Here is a 20,523-nt window from a genome sequence, read left to right on the forward strand (position 1 = left end):
GTGTCTGCAGTGGTAGGATAAGACTGGGCATATGCGGCCAGGTGGTTGGCTCTCCTGATTAACCCAGACCCTGTCGTTGGACATTTAGCATTTATTTCTGATTTTTCAGTATCATACATAGGTCTTCAAAAAATATCTGGATTTGTATCTTTTTATGTGTTTCCCTGTTCATTCCCTTAGGGTAGATTACTAGCAGTAGAATCTGTGGGTTGCCAGATAGCTTTTTAAATATTTTTGATACATATTGCCAAATTACCTTCCTGAAGAGTTATCCCAATTAACATTTCTGTGGATAGTGTATACCCAGCACTGAGTATTGTCATTTCCAATTCTTAGGCATTCTGATAGTTGAAAAATAAAGGGAATGGAAATTAAAATGAGTGTTTGAAGCAGACTCACTTCCAGTGTTGAGGTAAGAATTGGCTGTCTTACAACTGATGACTGCCCCAACAGGCAACACAGCAGAGAACCCCTGAGGGAGCAGGAGAGCCATGGGATGTAGGCCTCAAATTCTCGTAAAAAGACCAGACTTAACGGTCTAACTGAGACTAGAAGGACCCCAGAGGTCATGGTCCCCAGACCTTTTATTAGCCCAAGACAGAAACCATTCCCAAAGCCAACTGTTCAGACAGGGATTGGACTGGACCATGGGATAGAAAATGATGCTGGTGAAGAGTAAGATTCTTGGATCAAGTAGATACATGAGATTATGTGGGCAGCTCCTGTCTAGAGGGGAGATGAGAGCGCAGAGGGGGTCAGAAGCTGGCTGAATGGACACAAAAAGAGAGAGTGGAGGGAAGGACTGTGCTGTCTCATTAGAGGGAGAGCAACTAGGAGTGTATAGCAAGGTGTCTATAAGTTTTTGTATGAGAGACTGACCTGATATGTAAACTGTCACTTAAAGCACAATAAAATTAAAAAAAAAAAAAATGGCTGTTTTATGGTAAAGTTCACAGCCCTTTCTGGAGACCCTGAGGGAAACAGCCTCTGAACTGCCACATAGTGCGTTACAGGCCTGCCTTCCTGAGCCACCTTTTATATGATTATTTAAGGGATGCATCTGTTTTCCGCCCAGTCCCAAAATTTCTAAACTGACCCAGGAGGCGTTTTGCCACATTTCATTCCAACATTTCATCTCCCTTTGTTTGACCTGAGGCGTAGCCCCCGTTTTCCATCTTAGTATGTCGCCTGGTGCTCACATTGATCCTGCACAGCTCTGTGTTTGTGCGGTGTCTGCATATGTCCAGGCCACGACCAGGATGTGTCCCGGACTCTCAAGCTGGGGTCTAGCAGAAGACAAGCATGTAGACGAAACGTGCAGTAATGCGTTACACGGTCAACACACATAAATGACTTTTCACGGAGTGCTTCATAGGTTATTGATTTGAGCAGCTTAGTTGTTTTCTTTTGGATGAGGGAGTTTGTTTTTGTTTGTTTTGCTTTTATAACCAAAAAAAAAGTTTAGTATTAATTAAAAAAAAGAGTTTAGAGAAGTAAATTAACTAATTTAAAAAGAATCCCATTTTGCTAATATGTGTTCCTTTGCCGGAGCCCTGGTGGCTCAGTGGCTGAGAGCTTGGTGGCCATCCAAAAGGTTAATGGTTCGAATCCACCAGCCGCTACGTGGAAACCCTATAGGGCAGTTCTGCTCTGTCCTATAGGGTTGCTAGGTCACTATGAGTCAGAATCGACTCGTCGGCAGCGGTTTTGGTTTTGGTTCCTTTGCTAGGGCGTTTTAAGGGATGAAATTAAAATATATCCTAGACTTTGAATTTTCCACACCAACAGTAACAATAACAATGAAATCTGCATGGCACCATGGACTGTTGACATTGTTGTTAGGTGCCACCAACTCAGTTCCGACTCATTAGTGACCCTATATACAACAGAACAAAATACTGCCCAGTCCTGCTCCGTCCTCACAATCGTTGTTATGCTTAAGCCCGTTGTTGCAGACGCTGCGTCAGTCCATCTCCAGCATAATGTCCTTCTCCAGGGACTGATCCCTCCTGACAGCATGTCCAGAGTATGTGAGACGTAGTCTCGCCATTCTTGCTTCTAAGGAGCATTCTGGTTGTACTTCTTCCAAGACAGATTTGTTCATTCTTTTGATGGCCCACGGTATATTCAATATTATTCTCACCACCACAATTCAAAGGCATCATTTCTTCTTCACTCTTCCTTATTCATCATCCAGCTTTCGCATGCATAGGAGGAGGTTGAAAACACCATGGCTTGGGTCAGGCGCATCTTAGTCTTCAAGGTGAAATGTTTGCTTTTCAACACTTTGAAGAGGTCTTCTGCAGCAGATTTGCCCAATGCAATGCGTCTTTTGATTTCTTGACTGTAGCTTCCATGGTCGTTGATTGTGGATCCAAGTAAAATGAAATCCTTGACAACTTCAATCTTTTCTCTGTTTACCATGATGTTGCTCATTGGTCCAGTTGTGAGGATTTTTGTTTTCCTTATGTTGAGGTGTAATCCATAGTGAGGACTGTGGTCATTGATCTTTGTCAGTAAGTGCTTCCAGCCCTGTTCACTTTCAGCAAGCAAGGTTGTGTCATCCGCATAACACAGGTTGTTAATGAGTCTTCCTCAAATCCTGATGCCTTGTTCTTCTCGGATTATTTGGTCAGCATACTGATTGAATAGGTATGGTGAAAGGATACAACCCTGGCACACACCTTTCCTGACTTTAAACCATGCAGTATCCCCTTGTTCTGTTTGAACGACTGCCTCTTGGTCTATGCACGGGTTGAGCACAATGTTCTGGGATTCCCATTCTCCACAGTGTTATCCATAATTTGTTACGGTCCACACAGTCTAATGCCTTTGCATAGTCAATAAAACACAGGCAAGCATCTTTCTGCTTTTAGCCAGGACCCATCTAACATCAGCAGTGATATCCCTGGTTCCACGTCCTTTTCGGAACCTGGCTTGGATTTCTGGCAGTTCCCTATTGATACACTGCTGCAGCTGCTTTCGAATGATCTTCAGCGAAATTTTACTTGCATGTGATGTTAATGATACTGTTTGGTAATTTCTGCGTTCGGTAGGATCACCTTTCTTGGGAATAGCCATAAATATGGGTCTCTTCTAGTCGGCTGACCAGGTAGCTTCATCCAAATTTCTTGGCATAGACAAGTGAGCACTTCCAGTGCTCGATCCATTTGTTGAAACATCTCAATTGATATTCCGTCAATTCCTGGAACCTGTTTTTTACCAATGCCTTCAGAGCAGCTTGAACTCTTTCCTTCAGTTCTATTGGTTCCTGCTTATATGGTATCTCCCGAAATGGTTGAATGTCGACCAGTTCTTTTTGGTGTAATGACTCTGTGTATTCCTTCATCTTTTTTTTGATGCTTCTTGAGTCATTTAATTATTTCCCCACAGAATCCTTCCCTACTGCAACTAGAGGCTTGAATTTTTTCTTCAGTTCTTTCAGCTTGAGAAATGCTGAGTGTGTTCTTCCTATTTGGTTTTCTATCTCCAGCTCTTTGCACATGTCATTATAATACTTAACTTTGTCTTCTCGAGCAGCCCTTTGAAATCTGTTCAGTTTTTTTACTTCATCAATTCTTCCTTTTGCTTTAGCAGCTCCATGTTCAAGAGCAAGTTTCAGGATCTCTTCTGACAATCCATTCTGGTCTTTTCTTTCTTCCCTGCCTTTTTAATGACTTCTTTCTTCATGTATGGTGTCCTTGATGTCATTCCACAGCTTATCTGGTCATTGGTCATTAGCATTCAACACTTTGAATCTGTTATTGAGATGGTCCCGAAATTCAGGTGAGATATCCTCAAGGTCATACTTTGGTTCTTGTCTACTTGTTCTAATTTTTTTTCAGTGTCAGCGTGAACTTCCATAGGAGCAGTTGATGGTCTGTTCCACAGTCAGCCCCTGGCCTTGTTCTGACTGATGATATTGAGCTTTTCCATTGTCTCTTCCCACAGATGTAGTCAGCTTGATTTCTGTGTGTTCCAGCTGGGGAGGTCCATGTGTATAAAAAAAAAAAAAAAGTCGCCTTTTATGTTGGTGAAAAAAGGTATTTGCAATGAAGAAGTCATTGGTCTTGCAAAATTCTATTATTCGATCTCCAGCATAGTTTCTATCACCAAGGCCATATTTTCCAACTACTGATCCTCCCTCTCTGTTTCCAACTTTCACATTCCCATCTCCAGTAATTATCAATGCATCGTGATTGCAAATTCGATCAATTTCAGACTGCAGATGTTGGTAAAAATCTTCAGTTTCTTCATCTTTGGCTTTAGTGGTTGGTGTGTAAGTTTGAATAATAGTTGTATTAACTGGTCTTCCTTGTAGGCATATGGATATTATCCTATCACTGACAGCGTTGTACTTCAGGATAGATCTTGAAACGTTCTTTTTGACGATGAATGCAACACCATTCCTCTTCGAGTTGTCCTTCCCAGCATAGTAGACTATATGATTGTCTGATTGGAAATGGCTAATACCAGTCCATTTCAGCTCACAAATGCCTAGGATATCAATGTTTATGTGTTCCGTTTCATTTTTGACAACTTCAAAGTTTCCTAGATTCATACTTCGTACATTCCACGTTCCGATTATTAATGGATGTTTGTAGCTGTTCTCATTTTGAGTTGTGCCACATCAGCAGACAAAGGTTCCGAAAGCTTTGCTCTATCCACATCATTAAGGTCGACTCTACTTTGAGAAGGCAGCTCTTCCCCAGTTGTCTTTTGACTGCCTTGCAGTCTGAGGGGTTCATCTTCCAGCACTATGTCAAACAGTGCTCCGCTGCTATTCATAAGGTTTTCAATGGTTAAATCTTTTCAGAAGTAGACTGCAGGGTCCTTCTTCCTAGTCTGCCTTCGTCTGGAAATTCAGCTGAAACCTGTCCACCATGGGTGACCCTGCTGACATTCAACTACTGGTGGCATAGCTTCCAGTATCACAGCAACGCACAAGTCCCCACAGTGTGACAAACTGACAGACACATGTGGGTTGCATGTTGCCGTGACACTAGAAGCTATGCCACCGGTATGCAGATGCCAGCAGGGTCACCTGTGGCAGACAGGTTTCAGTTGAGCTTGCAGATGAAGACAGACTAGGAAGAAGGACCTGGCGGTCTACGGTTGAGGTAGTTTACACTGCTGTCTAAATGCATGTCTGTTGTAAAACCTGAGATGGCCTGAGAGCAGCTTGCTTTTAAGCTTCTTTCCTGCCCACTGCTTGGTTCTGCATGGAAGCTGGCCATCTTTGGCTTTGTTCTTGGGTGTCTTGAGTTACACTGATAGAGCTACTTGGTGAAATTGGTTGAATAGTGGTCTGGGTCTCTTGGACTTGATCTTTTCCTGCAGCGTGTAAGGATTCGACTGGTCCTGCTTTCATCCATTTTTTTCATCCATTTTTAAAGCCTGTCACTGGCCAGGTCTGACTGATGGCAGGTGGAGGCTGGGTGGCCTTGTCTCGTCATCCAGACAAATGGCATTAGTAACAACACAGGAGAAGGCGAAGGCCACAGGACAGCTGTAGTGAGTGTGGGCGCTCTACAGTGGGGAGCTCTGCTCTGCGTACTGGCGTTTGGGTTCTTTCCTAGCGTAGCCCAGGATTTCGGGTGAACTGTGACTGCTAGCCACGGACACCAGGGGGCGCTCTTTATCCACTGCCAGGCAGACATCACCTTCAAGGGTACGCAGGAGCCTGGGAGGGAGGCCGCCCAGCCCAGCACTAGGGCAGCAGCTCTGTGTCCCTCCAGCCGTCCTTGTTGCCACAGCTGTGAAGAGCTCCATCCTTACAGGTTGGGAGGACAAGATGTCATTTTCCTCGTCACGGTCATCACCATCATCCCCCACTCTTAGGGAAGCCAGAGCTTTTCTGTGGTTCCTCAATGGTGACAAGGCCTTCCCGAGCTGGCAGAGGTCCGTAAAGGTGGTGTGAAAGAACACAGACATGCTAGATGACACCTGGATCATTAAACTGCTGGGCTCATGGTCCGTGGGCGCTCAGAAGTCCTGATTCCGTTGAGTGAGCCCCCTAGGTCATCAGTAGGTGATTTGTCATGGATCCCCAGTGCCACCCTGGTCAAAATTTGTTGAACTCCAAATGATCGTTTAGTTCTGCAACACAGATCAGAACAGCAATGTTGAGTCCGAAGTGTCCTTGTTTGCACGTGGAGCCACTCCTTCTCTCTTGCTGGATGTCCCCGTTTTGGCCCCCTTGTGGCTGATCTCAGCCCAAACGGCGGCTCTCGGAGATGCTTTCCTGACATTCTAGAAACATGGCATTCTAGAAACCTCCAGTCACTGTGTCCCAGCTCGATTGCCTGGTACATGGTGGGTGCCCAGCACATACGTGTCAGGTGGAGGCAGGTGGGCTGATTGGCCAAAGCTGAGTAGCTCACAAGTCCGTCGAGGTGGGCTTCCTGCTGTGCTGAGCTGACAGGGGCCTCCGAGGACTTATAGCCCAGATTCATTCCTGGCTTTATTAGTAGCAGCCTTCAAAAATTCGTAATCCAGTCTCACCATTTTCTTCATGTGATATTTGTGAACAGAATTGTAATACAACTCATTGCCTGCTTAAGATCAAAGATTATGTATTTATTTTTCATAGCGGAGATGAGAAAACAGAGGGAATTCTACCACAAACTGGGCATGGAGGTACCTGGAGACACCAAGGGGGAGGCTTGTTCTGCAAAACAGCACTTAGATTCTCATCGGAATGGTGAGTAAGCTTCTCACTTGGCTGTAGAGAAGTTGAGGAAGTTTTATTTTTAAAGCTTACTTTGCTTTTTAAGCCTTGCGAAAAGTAGTGTGTATTATAAAGTGGTAAAACTTTGTACGTGGGCGCATGGGAAGGTTATTGGGATCTGACGGGTTCCACACACCTCTTGGCACATGAAGTAGGTTGATGTCATAAGCAGGGAATAGCATTGAAACGGCTCTGGCCACAGGGGGAGGCAGCAGGAGCTTGCTGTGTTCATTCTGTCAGCTTCTGTCCCACTCTTCATCCTCTGTGCCTACCCCTCCCCAAATACACGTGCCCATAAACCCACATGCACCAGCTTCCGCTTCCTGTTCATAGCGGTGTCGACGGCTTGGGAGACCTCTGCCTTTCAGGAGTACTGCATGCGTCCACAGACATTCTGTGGAATCTCCTACAGGTTTCCTTTGCCTCTCATACATGTTCTTTATGGTTCAAAGTCTCTTATTAGCATGAATTTTTAATAGCTCTTCGAGTATACTGTAGATGTTTTTAAAAATTCTGATTGGCATTTTGGATTTCATAATACAGTATTTTCCGTTTGTGCTAAAAGGTGAAACCAAAGCGGATGACAGCTCCAACAAAGACACGGCAGAGGAGAAGCAGGAGGAGGATAACGATTACCACAGAAGTGACGAGCAGGTAGATGCGGTGTTCACGTCTGTGCGTGTTCCAGTGTGTGTCATAAAGCCGTGACAGGAAAGTCAGCGCCCTGGAAAACCTTCATGGAATGTTTGTATCCGTTTAAAAATCAAAAGGCTGAGGGAGGAAGAAAACAGGCATTAAATGTCAGTACTGTTTCTTAGCTTTTTTCCTTCCAACTCCTTAGTCTTCCTTCCTTCCTTCCTTTTCTTGAACCAAAGTAACTACACTGGCTGTAAACATCTTAAATATAAAAAACGTACATTCCACCCTCGGCGTGCCTGTGTCTCTTCAGTCCCACGCCCCAGGTGATGGCTGCGCGTGATCTGGCGCCTGTCTGTCAGGAGTCTTTCTGCGCACAAACAAATGTCGTGTAAAAGAACCTGAACTTGAGTAGTGTATTAAAAGAAAAGTAAAAACGTAACCTTGAGAAATCTGTTCATGTGTCATTTACTACATTGTGAGATTCAAGAAGAAACACTAAACCGTCAGCCCTGACTCCCGGCGAGCCCTGCGTGTGTCAGAGTAGAACTGTGCTCCACGGGGTGTTCGGTGGCTGTGACCTTTCAGAAGGAACCCTAAACCGTCAGCCCTGACTCCCGGCGAGCCCTGCGTGTGTCAGAGTAGAACTGTGCTCCACGGGGTGTTCGGTGGCTGTGACCTTTCAGAAGAAACACTAATCCGTCAGCCCTGACTCCCGGCGAGCCCTGCATGTGTCAGGGTAGAACTGTGCTCCACGGGGTGTTAGGTGGCTGTGACCTTTCAGAAGGAACACTAATCCGTCAGCCCTGACTCCCGGCGAGCCCTGCGTGTGTCGGAGTAGAACTGTGCTCCACGGGGTGTTCGGTGGCTGTGACCTTTCAGAAGGAACCCTAAACCGTCAGCCCTGACTCCCGGCGAGCCCTGCGTGTGTCGGAGTAGAACTGTGCTCCACGGGGTGTTCGGTGGCTGTGACCTTTCAGAAGGAGGTCACCAGGTCTTTTCTTCTAAATCACCCCTGGGTGGAGTCAAACCACCAGCTCTGCGGTTGGTAGCTGAGCACTCACTGTTTGCACCACCTAGGGGTTCCTAAGCAATCAAAGAGATGCTATAAAATAATTTAATAAAATCCCATACCCATTTCTTCATAAACTTTTAATATAGCTACCTCAATTTGAAAACATAATAATCATCATACTTTATGGTGAAAAAGAGTCATAGTCTTGTTAAAGTCAGTAACAAGGAAGAAGTGCCCATTATCAACTGTTACTCTACAGGATTCCGGTGGTCCTAGCCCACGCAATAGGGGAAAAAAAAGAAATGAGATATATGTATATGAGAACTAGAAATGCCATTATTCTCAGATGGTGTCATTGTTACATAAAACCTAAGACAATCAACTGAAAAACCCGTAGAATTTATTTGCTGCTCCTTAAGATAGTGATCAACATAACAACAGAAGTAGAACTGTGGAAATTTAGGATGTGATAAAGTTGGCATTTCTAACCAGTGGAGAAGAGAAAAGACAATTCAAATTCAACAAAGGCTTTGGGGAAGAAGGAGTCGCAGAAATAGTTTTGTATTTTAACTGCCTATTGTTCATTCCACCTTTTTCCTGGTTCTGATTCAGCTTAAATAGCAGATGTCGCCTGTTGGCGGGTTGGTAGAACGCCTCCGTAAAATCATCTTGGGGCGCCCTTTTAGTACCTCTGTGTCTGTCGTCTGTCCACACTTCTGCCTTTCTGGGTCAGCCTTTGTTCAGGTACGCTTACCTAGAACACTTCTTCTCAGACTTGGAGGAGCCCCCTGAGCCTCTGGTTGACATCCAGCCCGGATGGGGCCCCAGACCTGCAGGTCTCCTGGGTCCCAGGTCCTGTCAGTGCTGCCGCCCTGATCCCTCCCCGTTACAGGAGCCTGGAACTCTAGCCTTGCCTAGAGTCTGGAAACATCCTTTTCGAGCACATCTTTATGTTTATCGGGTATAAAGTTGTATATTCTCCTCTAGTTTTAAGTCGGGCTGCAGAGTTTGCAGTTTTAAAAATTCCCAATGGTTATTATTACTTTTGCCTTTTTCTTTTTTTATCCCAAACATGCCAAAGATTTATCTGTTTTATTGATTTTTTTCAGAAGAACCACTTTTTGTTTTTAATTGACTGAGTTTGGCATATTTTTATTCTTTCTCTGGCTTCTTGAGTTAAAACCTTTGTTTATGTGGTTTTTGTCCCTTTTTAAAAAATGCGTTTAAGGCTGAATGCTTTTTGGGCCTCATTCTTTGACTTTGACAAGTAGCACCCTCCTTGGCATTCATTTCTAAAGAGGCCATAATTTCATTATTTCTTTCCTTTTTAATCCAAGAGCCTTTGAGAAGCGTATTCTTACATAACTAAGTGAAGTAGGCTATTTTGGCTACTGATTTCCTCCTAATTTTTATCTTCTTTCCCTATCAGTCAGCGACCATTGTCTGGTTGGGGGGTTGAGATTTTCCGGTTCTCCACTTGTGCCCACATTTTCCACGAGTGTGAGAAAGAGTCTGTATTTTCTTTCTGGGGGATTGGGGGTTAGTGGGGTGGTGAAGCACGTGGACTCTCGAGGCCCATAGCCTATTTGCATCCTGACCCCGCCATTAGCCAGTTCATGACCTTGGCACCTTGTTTACCTCTGTGTCTCAATTCTCTATGATGGCAAGATTCCAAGATACTGTGTATCAAATAATTTAAGTGAAATGATTTTTCTACAGTTTTAAGGTCAAAGCAGAGTTCTGATTTCAAAAAAGTCAGCATTCTTAAATTTAATTGCATTATTAGCTGTATAAGAAAGCACCCAAAGAAAAGCCCCGTGGACTCCCTTTTAACAAGTCCTGTCTGCATGTCTGTCCTCTGTCTTCAAGGTGAGCATCTGTCTGGAATGCAACAGCAGCAAACTCCGAGGGTTGAAACGGAAATGGATCCGCTGCTCGGCCCAGGCGACAGTCTTACATCTAAAGAAGTTCATCGCCAAAAAACTTAATCTTTCATCTTTCAATGAGGTATAGTTGAACCACAATAGAAAATATAGTAAGTTATTTCCTGTTTGTAGAAGATGATACTTCTAAAAATCTTTGGGTTTTTGTTTTTCTTTTACAACTTTGTTCAGAGGTTTTAAATCAGGAAAAAAATTTCCATTTGTTTTCCAGATAGTGGGATAGGAAAGAGCAGTGGGGACTAGGAGAGAATCCCGGGGGCAGGAGGGGTGTGAAGCTGTTTCAAAATGCATTCAAGTTTTTCACCACGAGGAGGAATTCATGTCTTTAATTTCAGACACACGCCAGATGTCCCCTCTGTGTTGTAATGTCCAGAGGTGCGTGCTCTCCCAGGGCTTGCAGGTTAAGAGGAGACCAGGAGCAGCAGGGTTTTGACGTGCAGGAAGTACGCAGAGGAGGCTGAGCCAGGAATGACACAGCGGCCATGCGCGCCACCCAGGATGTGGACAACAGGCTGGGAGGACAGCAGGTGTGGGAGGCATTCTGCCTGGCTCCTCTGTGACCTCAGGAAGGCCCCACTGGGGCTGCGGAGTGAGCCACATGGGGCGGGTCCCGATAATCAGAGCATTCTGGAAGGAGAGCACACTCACTGTCGTTGGAGAGGCTCAGTTATCTTCTTGCAATGAATACTCACTTGAGCAGTAATTTTAGGTACTGGCCATACTGAAAAGAACCACACGAGATAAGGTTCTGCTCTCCTTGATCTTACCTCAGGGTGTGACGGTGGCAGCAGACCGTTGATAGGTAGGGAGGTAGGTCAAATAACTTCACATAGTGATAAATACCGAGTATCAAACAAAGCCTGGTGATCTGGTAGTGTGTAGTGGGGTTGGTAGGTGGAGGGCTGTGTGAACACCTTAGCTCAGGCATTATTGGGGAACTCTGCTGAGGTGCTAACACTTATACTGAGATGTAGATTGTCAGTAGGAGCCAGCCGCGCACAGAGAACTGCAGAGAAAAGGCGTTGGAAGGACCTGAAGCTGGGGTGCCTGGGGTGCGTGGTTTGATGTAGAGTTCTAAAAGATCCCTCAGGCCATGGGCAGAGTGGATTGTTGGGTGCAGAAATTAGCAGGAGAGGCCAGTCGGTACTGTAGCAGGTGTTCTGGGAAAGATGGATCAGGGTGGTGGCAGCGGGATAGAGAGAAGTAGGCAGACCAAAGGTGTATTATGGAGAGTGTGGTAGGTTTAATGGTGCCCCCAAAAAGATATGTCCACACCCTAGCCCCCGGAACCTGGGAATGTGACCTCATTTGGAAACAGAATCTTTGCAGATGTAATTAAGGCTCTTGAGAGAAAGTCATCCTGAGTTCCCTGGGTGGATCTCATCCAGTGACAAGTGTCCTTGTAAAGGAAAGGCAGAGGGAGGTTTGAGACACCCATTGAAGAGAAGACCACATGAAAACAGGCAGAGACTGGAGTGACGTGGACACGAGCCAAGGAACGCCAAGGACTCCCGACAGCCACCAGAAGCCGGAAGAGGCAAGGAAGCATTCTTCCCTAGAGCTCCCAGAGGGAGTGCTGCCCTGCTGACACCTTGATTTTGAACTTCTGGCCTCTAGAACTGAGAGAATAATTTTCTGTTTCTTTAAGCCACCAAATTTATGGTAGTTTGTCACAGCAGCCTCAAGAAATAAACACAGATTTTGGTACTGGAATGTGGAATGCTGCTGAAACAAATGCTTAAAAACACGGAAGTGGTTTTGGAATTGGTTAATGAATAGAGGCCGGAAGAGTTTTGAGAAACGTGGTAGAACTAGGTTGCCTTGAAGAGATCGTTGATAGGACTGTGGACAGTAGAGGAGATCCTAGCGAGCGCTCAGAAGGAAATGAATACGTTATTGGGAACTGGAGGAAAGGCGACCCTTAGCATACAGCGGCCGGGGGCCTTCTTTACTGTTCTCTGTGGTTGTGTGGAAAGCAGAGCTTGTGAGCAGTGAATGTGGGTACTTAGCTGAGGAGACTGTGAGCAAAGCCCTGAAAGTGCAGCCCGCCTTTCCCCCGTTACTTACAGGGAAACGTGAAAGGAAAGAGGCGAATTGAGGAAGCGTTTCTAAGCCAGAGGGAACCAGGACTTGACGATTTGAGAAATTCGTAGGAGTTTTGCTGTCAGGAAAGCATGCTTTGGCGAAAAAGCCAAGGGTGTGTGACTGGACAGCTTTTGCTGAAGAGATTAGGTGTGTGACTCATGGACCCACTCAGCCCTATCAGCAAAAGCCAGGACTAGAGATGGGGCTACCCAGGAGACTCACAAGATGCTGCCAGCTGGGACTGAAGGGGACAGAGACAGGATGGCACGAAAGAGAGACTTTCAAGATCCTAAAGGCTGGAAGGGGGTGTGGGTGAGGCTTGAGGTTGGGGGGAGCTGACCTGGGGGTATGGATGAGGCTCAGTGTGGGGGTGGGGGGAGGCTCAGGCTGGGAGGGAGCCCGGAGGAGTGGGGTGGAGTCGGCATGGGGGTTGGGGGAGGCTGGGTTGAGGCTGACTGAGGTGCTCTAGGCTAGACTGGCAGGAGCAGGAGGGAAATGCACCTCATACCCTCACAGGGGCCTTTCGGGGCTCCCCCTCACCTGCTGTGCCAGGTAACAGGATGCATCACCCTGTAGCCAACTTAAACGTTTACGATCCTTGAGATCCTTGGGGCTAGCTGCTCGTTTCCAAACTCTGCGTTTCTGTTAGTCCTGTGTGCAAACCCCTGGGCCGACGTGCAGGGGCTACAGTGGAAAGCAAGAATGACTCAGGGCTCTTGCCGCCCTCCAGGTGCCGGGACAGTGACAGTGAAGCATGGCAAGCAGTGTCCTGGTGTGGAGTGCAGGGCTCAGAGAAAGGAAGGGACCTCCCCGCCCCGCGGCTGCTAGGTACCATCCCTACAGCAGGTGGCAGCCAGGAGCCATGTGTGAGAAGCCGGGAGCATCTGGGCGGGGGCACAGCCTGCGTGCGGGCTCAGCCAGAGTCGGGGGCAGGAGCCATGATGGTGGAGTGCCCGCCCAGGCCTCCCGAGACGTAGGGCAGCTCTGAGGGAGGCCCAGGTGGGAAAGGGCACTCCTCACTCCAGTGGCCTGTCTTATAGGAGGTGACACCCTCTGTACCAGAAACACTGCTAGCGAGCTATGATCTTTATGTTGCACCAAATTTCTTTTACGGTGTGAGGCAGAGGTAAATGAATAAATGAGCCAGACTGTATTCCCGTATATATTCACTCACATGCGAATAGAGAAAAAGGCACCGAGAAGTTTTATCCTTTTAAACTGGCGTAATTGGTAACCTAATTGTTAAGCGTCTGTGAAGTGTGTGAACACGAAGCCATGTTTGACACTCGTGTGTCAGCCCTTTCTAAGTCAAATCTTTTTCCTCCCTTAGCTGGACATATTATGCAATGAAGAAATCCTTGGCAAGGACCACACACTCAAATTTGTAGTTGTCACTAGGTGGAGATTCAAGGTAAGACCCTGTTACTTGGTGATGACTTTTACTGGGTCTTCAGAATCTGTTACAAACAGGCAGTTCTTTTTCTGTGCCTATTTTTTACCCAAGAGATGAAAACTAACAATTCTGTGACAGAAGGTATTGTCGTAAAAGACAGTAGCTGTCTTTCAGAAACCCTCGCCTCTGGGATCGGGCTTGGTCCCCTGGGGTGCAGGGCTCCCTGCCCTTGGTCGAGAGGCTCGGTGTTCAAGAGGGTGGTCTCTGCACATTGTTGCCAGCCCCCCAGTGGAGGAGACCAAACTCAGGGGATGTGGAGATTGCTTCACAGTAGCTGGGGGAGGGTATGGTCGCTGCAACTGGAGAGTCAGCCTGGACCTTCAGGCCCCTTTCTGAAGCAGGAGGACAGACGGATGGAGTCGCCATCTTGAGGCTGTGGTTTGAGATTGTGCCCAGGATCATGGTGGTCGGCAGTGGGGCCACAGGTCAGGCTGGAGGGGTGCGAGGGCAAAGGCAGGGGGCAGCACGGTTGGGCCCTGAGCTCAGCTGCCTTTGGCACAGGTGGTTAAGTAGGTCACCTGAGCGCAGGCAGAAGGGGGCTCGTTCTTCTCCACCTCTGTCCCGCCTGTCTCCGCAGCCCAAGGAACAAGAACATTTCTGACTTCAACCCTGACCATGATCATGGGTCGTGTGACCCTTCTCAAACCCGTGTCCTGGGCTTCCTCCCGTTCACTCTGAGCCAGTGTGTCCTCACTGTGCCACCTGCCCCACTAAGAAGCCGGCTCTGTGTTTTGCAGAAAGCCCCTCTACTGCTGCACTACAGACCCAAGATGGACCTGCTGTGAGTGGTGGGGCTCGCCGCGCAGCACAGACTTGGCCCGCGCACCCGGGCGCCCCACAGACAGACCGCGTGGCCGGGCGGGAGCGCACACGGCGACTTCACTGCAGACAGAACGTCGCCTCCGGGTGTCGCGCGGACCAGATTTCTGAATAGAGAATATTTATAACTTTTTGTATGAGAGAATTCACAACTCAACAAGACACTACCAGCACCGCGTTCACAGATGATGAAAACACTTCACAGTCCACGTAGCCGGAGAGCGCTCGCCTCCCTCCTGGCTTCCGTTCGCAGGCGGCGGCCTCCACGCGGTGGGACGCCCAGGGACAAGCTCACCTCTGACACAGACAGCCTTTGCTTGCTTTCCAGGTCCTGAAAATCTCAGTTCGTTTCAGTTCAGTTCATGAGTTCGGTTTCACGATAAGCCTCAAAAATACGTGTACTTCTCTTGACTCCTTCCTAACTTATTGAAAAAAATCCCTTCTCCTGGTGAATGACGATATTTATGTTGCCTTTAGCTTCTTGAAGACTTAGAAAATATATAAAAATTTTAATTTAAAAGCATACCAAAAGAGGTTTCCATTAATATTATGATTTAACCGTGGTATTTAATTTTCCACATGATAACACAGAACAAAGAGTAGCTCCCCTCACTTACCTTTGGGCTGTGTGACAGCCTGAGGCCGTGATCACTTAGTGTAGCTGCCCACGCTCCTGGGGCCCGTGGGGGGCAGACACGTGCCCCCTGGGCCGGGCGTGGGGCCCAGGCAGGAGCGAGGCACCTTCGTCACCAGAATGTACCACTGTTCATGAAGACAGGGCGCTTGAAGTCATGTTCATTCTTCTCACTGCGTTCAGCAGGCTGGACTAGGGGTAGCTTTACCCACATAACACTGGTGTGCAGAACAAGTCCTGTTTTTAAAAATCACTTTGATTAAAATGGGTACACATGGTCCCATGCCATCATTTCATTTCCCGTTTTCATTCTGCTGCGAGAGAGGTAGTGTGGTTTGTGTTGTTTCTTTAGGAGCCCGATGCAGTAGGTGAGTCTCCTGAACGGCACGGCCACATTGCAAGGGTGATGCTTGTTGGGGAAAGCCAGCGTGTTTACACGCATCCTGCCTCTGACACCCACGGGCACACACGTGGCTTCGACCATGGTCCCCCTTAAAGCAGCCAGGTATCTGGATAATTGCCACAGTGCCCCGTTCCTTGCTGTTCACGGAAAGACCTCGTTACTTCACGGCTGCCGTTAACGGAAGTGGATTTTATAAGCCCAGCACTTGAGATACCTGGGGGTAGGCAGGTCGAGGGACTCGGAACGAAAACCATTCCGTGCAGTAGAAGTGGCTTTTTGAGTTACTTCATAACCTCCAACACCAGCCACAGTCAGCAGGCACTTTTGTTAACCCCTCACCCCTCCCAAATGTTAGTATTTTTACCAAATTAGAGAATAAACCGTTTCCCTGCACATAAACACTTGTTCCTTTAAGATAATAACTCAAAATTGTGAAGGCAAGAATGAGGAGAAAAGAACCATTTTCCAGGTGGCTCAAGGTCTTGGCGTTTTCACTGTTACCTCCTGAAGTCACTTCATCCGGACGTTGTGTGTTTATTTCTTGGTGAGCTTTTGGGTTCCTCATCCCCTTTTTGTAAACCTTTACCCCACGGTACAAGGTGGGCCAGTTTAACCTGTGACAGGTGCCGTTGGTGCCAACTGTGTCATGACCCAGACAAGGCTGCCTTGTGCCCTGGGTGCCGAGGTGGGTGTCCAGAGTGGTTCTCTGACGGGGTCCCTGAGAGCTCGGTTCTTCATGAAGTGTTTCATGTTAGTGACTAGCATTTTTTTTTTTTTCTTGAATTTTCTTTGAAAGTTACGGTTGGGCTCATCAACATTCAATTTTGTTTGCTTTTTCTTCTGCTTCCTATGTCATATACAGAAAACGTTGGAGGCAGCTACTAATGAGACCTAATTTTAGTTGTGAGAAACACATTCAAATTAATTCAGCCCAAGTGATTTTAATGTAAGGCCTTTTTAAAACATAGAAACAGGTTCTTTGTTCGGAATTGTTCAGAACGCGCCTGTTTTAGCCCATCAGCTCCCAGCACTGTTTGAATCGTTCAGTTACCTAAGCTTGCTATTCATCCAAGCCATTTTTTAGAGTCACTCTCCAAGGGTTTAAAGAGTAGATATGTGTGAGTAAATATTACCTGTCTACCTCAAATATGCACACTGCTGAAGCATTCTGTCATACCGTGTGTTATCATCCCAGGGCAGTTTTCAGTATACTGTTAGAATTTAGGTATTTTCCCATGTGCTGAAACTGAGGAAAAAGTAAACGGCATGAACATCCAAATTCAAATAAAATTAACTCGCAGTTCAGATTCAACCTGATGTCGCTGTAGTAATCTCATGATATATATTTGTAACTTTGTAGCTACCTTTGAAATCACTTGAATTTGCTATGGTGCTAAGTTGATAAACTCAGATACACAGAGAGATGCAGATAAGCTGAAGCCAGCGTTAACACCTCCAGCTGGTCGCAGGTCATTATCGTGTAATTCTGCTTTCGAAACTGTCAACCTGATAAAACCTCAGCCGCAAAAGTACCTATTTTTCTAAAATCCCATCGTGTCAGACGACCGTCACTACAGGACGATTCCCTTGGTGACCTTCTGCCTCTTGTGGTCTCTGTCTGTAGCCTTACTTAGTCGGAAGAGCGGAAGAGGAGTGAACCTTACCATCAGAGGGAAGCTTCCGAGTGGGTTCCTTTCATTTCTGTTAAGCTTTCATTTAGCATCAAAAGGCTGAATTTTCCTTTCCTCCAGCACCAAAACCAGGATCAGTTAGGGGTTGGATCCTGTCGAGTCTGTATTTTTGTTTGTTTGTTTTTTAAAACAGATGGAGTTACTGTGAAGTAGTTTTCACAACTATCTCTGCTGGTAAAACAAACCACCGCTGTTGAATGATCCTACAGCGTCGTTCTTGACAGCACTGGGACCAGTCACCTGGCACGTGGTCCCTCTAGATACAGCTTTCATGAAAATAGAAAATGCAGATAGAATATATAATATTGACTTTAAGATTTGGGGGGTTAAAAAGAAAAAAGAAACTTAACTTTATAAGATTATTTATTCTATTTTAAGCCTTCTATCATATTTTCCATCCAATCGTTTGGTTCCCATGGCCCAGCTTTATTCACAGGCATATAAAATGAAATTGTGAGATGTTTTGCAAGCTTCTTTTTACTTTGAATAGCTTTTAATTTGTACGTTTTTGTTTTCTATGGATGAGCATTTTTTTATGCGTTTGTGCAATAGGTTTGAACATGCATTTATTAGACAATATGTTTAAATTGTAATGTAGCATCTATTCTGCTAAGTTGAAAAGGGAAGGTAGGTGGAATTTCAGAATATGTACATTCAGATATTGGTTTTTCCTTTTTCATTGTTAATCCTAAGAATGCTGTTAATCGGGATTGTGTGTATGTGCGCGCGCGCGTGTGCCTGTGTGTGCGCGAGAACTACCTGTCAGCAATACTTACAAAGTAATAAGCGAGCAAGCACACGTGACATGTGGGTGATCCGTAGACCAGCCTCCTGGCTGCTCCATCGAGCCGCCGCAGGCCTGCCTGGGTCTCCGGGTGGCTGTGCCGCAGTGGCCACACCACCGCCACCCTCGGGCACGTGGGACCACACTTGGATGACAGACAGGTTGGTGCTACTTCCCGGGGCCCCATGCCTGCCTGCGGCCCGCTCATGCAGTCAGGGGACGTGCGTGTTTTCCACAAGAGGATACGTAGGACAGTATTTCACGGTGATCTAAATGTGTCGTGGGATTCTGTGTTCCAGGAACAAGCCAGCTGATTTATACTTTGTATGTGAATAGTTGATACCGTCTCAAAACATTGAAAATAGACGTGATGCAGACAGCTAAATTCACAGACGCACACAAAAATCCACATCTCTGTTTCCTCAGGAAATCATCGGAGTTCCTCCACATCACGTGTGCCCTTAACATGATAAACCAACGTGCTTCTCTGCCTTGGTATTTAAGTGAACTAGGTAGATAAATTGGGGTAAGTAGACTAGAAATCCATCCAAATTCTGTCTTCGTCTATACAAGTATCCTCTTCCTTGCCCGGCACCAGCTGGCCGGGCCGCCTGGCAGCTCGGGGGCCGCCTCTGTCACACCCACGTGTACTTCACACAGATCCGGGAGAGTACTTGAAGAATGGACTCAAGCTGGGGTGGCCACCATGGTGTACGTGTAGCGGTAGTGTAAGGGTTTCCTCCAGTACCTTAATTGGGTATACAAAAGCGGTTTTTTCCAATTGAAATCAATTTAGGATTAAGGGACAACAGTCAATTCAACCACTAAGCCTTTATCACCCACGCGTGGCAAAACGAGAGATTAAAGCTGTCACGGTTTATGGAAGTGATCACACAGCTACATATTTTTGACTGTTTAATTTGAAAGTTTACATTTTTTTATGCTTTGTGTTGGTGTGTAATTTTTGTACTCTTGGTGGCTAGTTTTTGTCTACAATCTTTTGGAATATTGCTTAAATGTTTTGATTTTATGATAGTGAAGCTTGTATCCCGTGTTTGCCAATTAATATTATATGCTTGTAATAAAAGCAAAAGAAAAACTGAAGTCCTTTCAGGCTGGAAATTTATTATCTAAGATCTCCGTAAGCGTATACGATGATAACACAGCATAATGAAGAACACCGCAGGTTTTGGTGGAAGCCACGAGAACGGTCCGCCACGAGAACGGTCCCCCACGCGTGTGCACTCACAGCCCCTCCCTCTGCCTATCCTGTCCACCCCTTCTCTTAGGCTACCCGGTCCACTCAGCGTTTGTAAAGTGTCACCCTGGGTGCAAAACTCCATTTAAATTGATCCAGTGTTTGGGCCAGAGGTTTGGCGGACGCTGTATGTAAAATTCATGCTGTTTGTCTTTTTGCCTGGAGAGAGAAGTTGCTTTGGTTTGAAGCTGGGTATGCCAGTGAAAATACTGTTTAAAAAACAAAAACCCATGTGGTAAAATTACTACTAATTCTTAGATGGTTGACTGACAGACCAATGTTCTATTTCCCTACGTTAGACAATGAGCAGAAAGCACTGTGGCCAAAAATTTAATTTTTAAAGTTAAGTCACAATATCTTAGTCACCTAGTGCTGCTGTAACAGAAATACCACAAGTGGATGGCTTTAACAAAGAGGAATTTATCTTCTCACAGTCAGTAAGCTACAAGTCCAAATTTAGGGTGTCAGCTCCAGAGGAAAGCCTTCTCTCTCTGTCGGCTCTAGGGGAAGGTCCTTCTCTCAGTCTTCTCCACGCAGGAACCCCAGGTCCAAAGGACGTGCTCTGGTCCGGGTGCTGCTCTCTTGGTGGTATGAGGTCCCCTCCCACCTTGCCTCCTTTTCCTTTTATCTCTTTTAAAAGGTGGTGCAGGCCACACCCCAGGGAAATGCCCTTTACATTGCATCAGGAATGTGACATTAGTAAGGCTGTTACAATCCCACCCTAATACTCTTTAACATAAAATTACAATCACAAAATAGTGGACAACCACACAACACTGGGACTCATGGCCTAACCAAGTTGACACATATTTCTGGGGGACACAATTCAATCCATGACACACATAAAGCAATCTTGTTCACTCTGGCAGAAAATTGGAGAAAACTAGAATTGGCAGGAAGGGACAATATGATGACCTCATTATATTCTCAAGGGCTCAAGATCATTAAGAGTAAAAGATAAGTTTAGTCTTAAGAAACAGACTTAAAGTTTGGTGGTCTGTTCATTTTGGGGAAGTTATTTTATTCCATCTTACAGATACCAAGATAGTGGCTGAAACGACATGTAACCAGT

General features: G+C 46.2%; 1 protein-coding gene across 3 annotated transcripts in view; it reads left to right on the plus strand.

Moving 5' to 3' along the window:
* PCGF3 (polycomb group ring finger 3) overlaps positions 1–19,476 on the plus strand; it is a 90,995-nt gene extending 71,519 nt beyond the window's left edge. For all 3 annotated transcript variants that reach the window (XM_049886557.1, XM_049886559.1, XM_049886558.1), the window contains 5 exons: positions 6,593–6,703; positions 7,296–7,384; positions 10,251–10,388; positions 13,740–13,820; positions 14,600–19,476. In XM_049886557.1, coding sequence (XP_049742514.1) covers positions 6,593–6,703; positions 7,296–7,384; positions 10,251–10,388; positions 13,740–13,820; positions 14,600–14,647 — 467 coding nt within the window. In that variant the 3' untranslated portion in view covers positions 14,648–19,476. The remainder of the gene's footprint in view (positions 1–6,592; positions 6,704–7,295; positions 7,385–10,250; positions 10,389–13,739; positions 13,821–14,599) is intronic.
* The last annotated feature ends 1,047 nt before the right edge of the window (positions 19,477–20,523 follow it).

This window comes from Elephas maximus, chromosome 5, assembly GCF_024166365.1.
Source record: "Elephas maximus indicus isolate mEleMax1 chromosome 5, mEleMax1 primary haplotype, whole genome shotgun sequence".
Classification (NCBI taxonomy): domain Eukaryota; kingdom Metazoa; phylum Chordata; class Mammalia; order Proboscidea; family Elephantidae; genus Elephas; species Elephas maximus.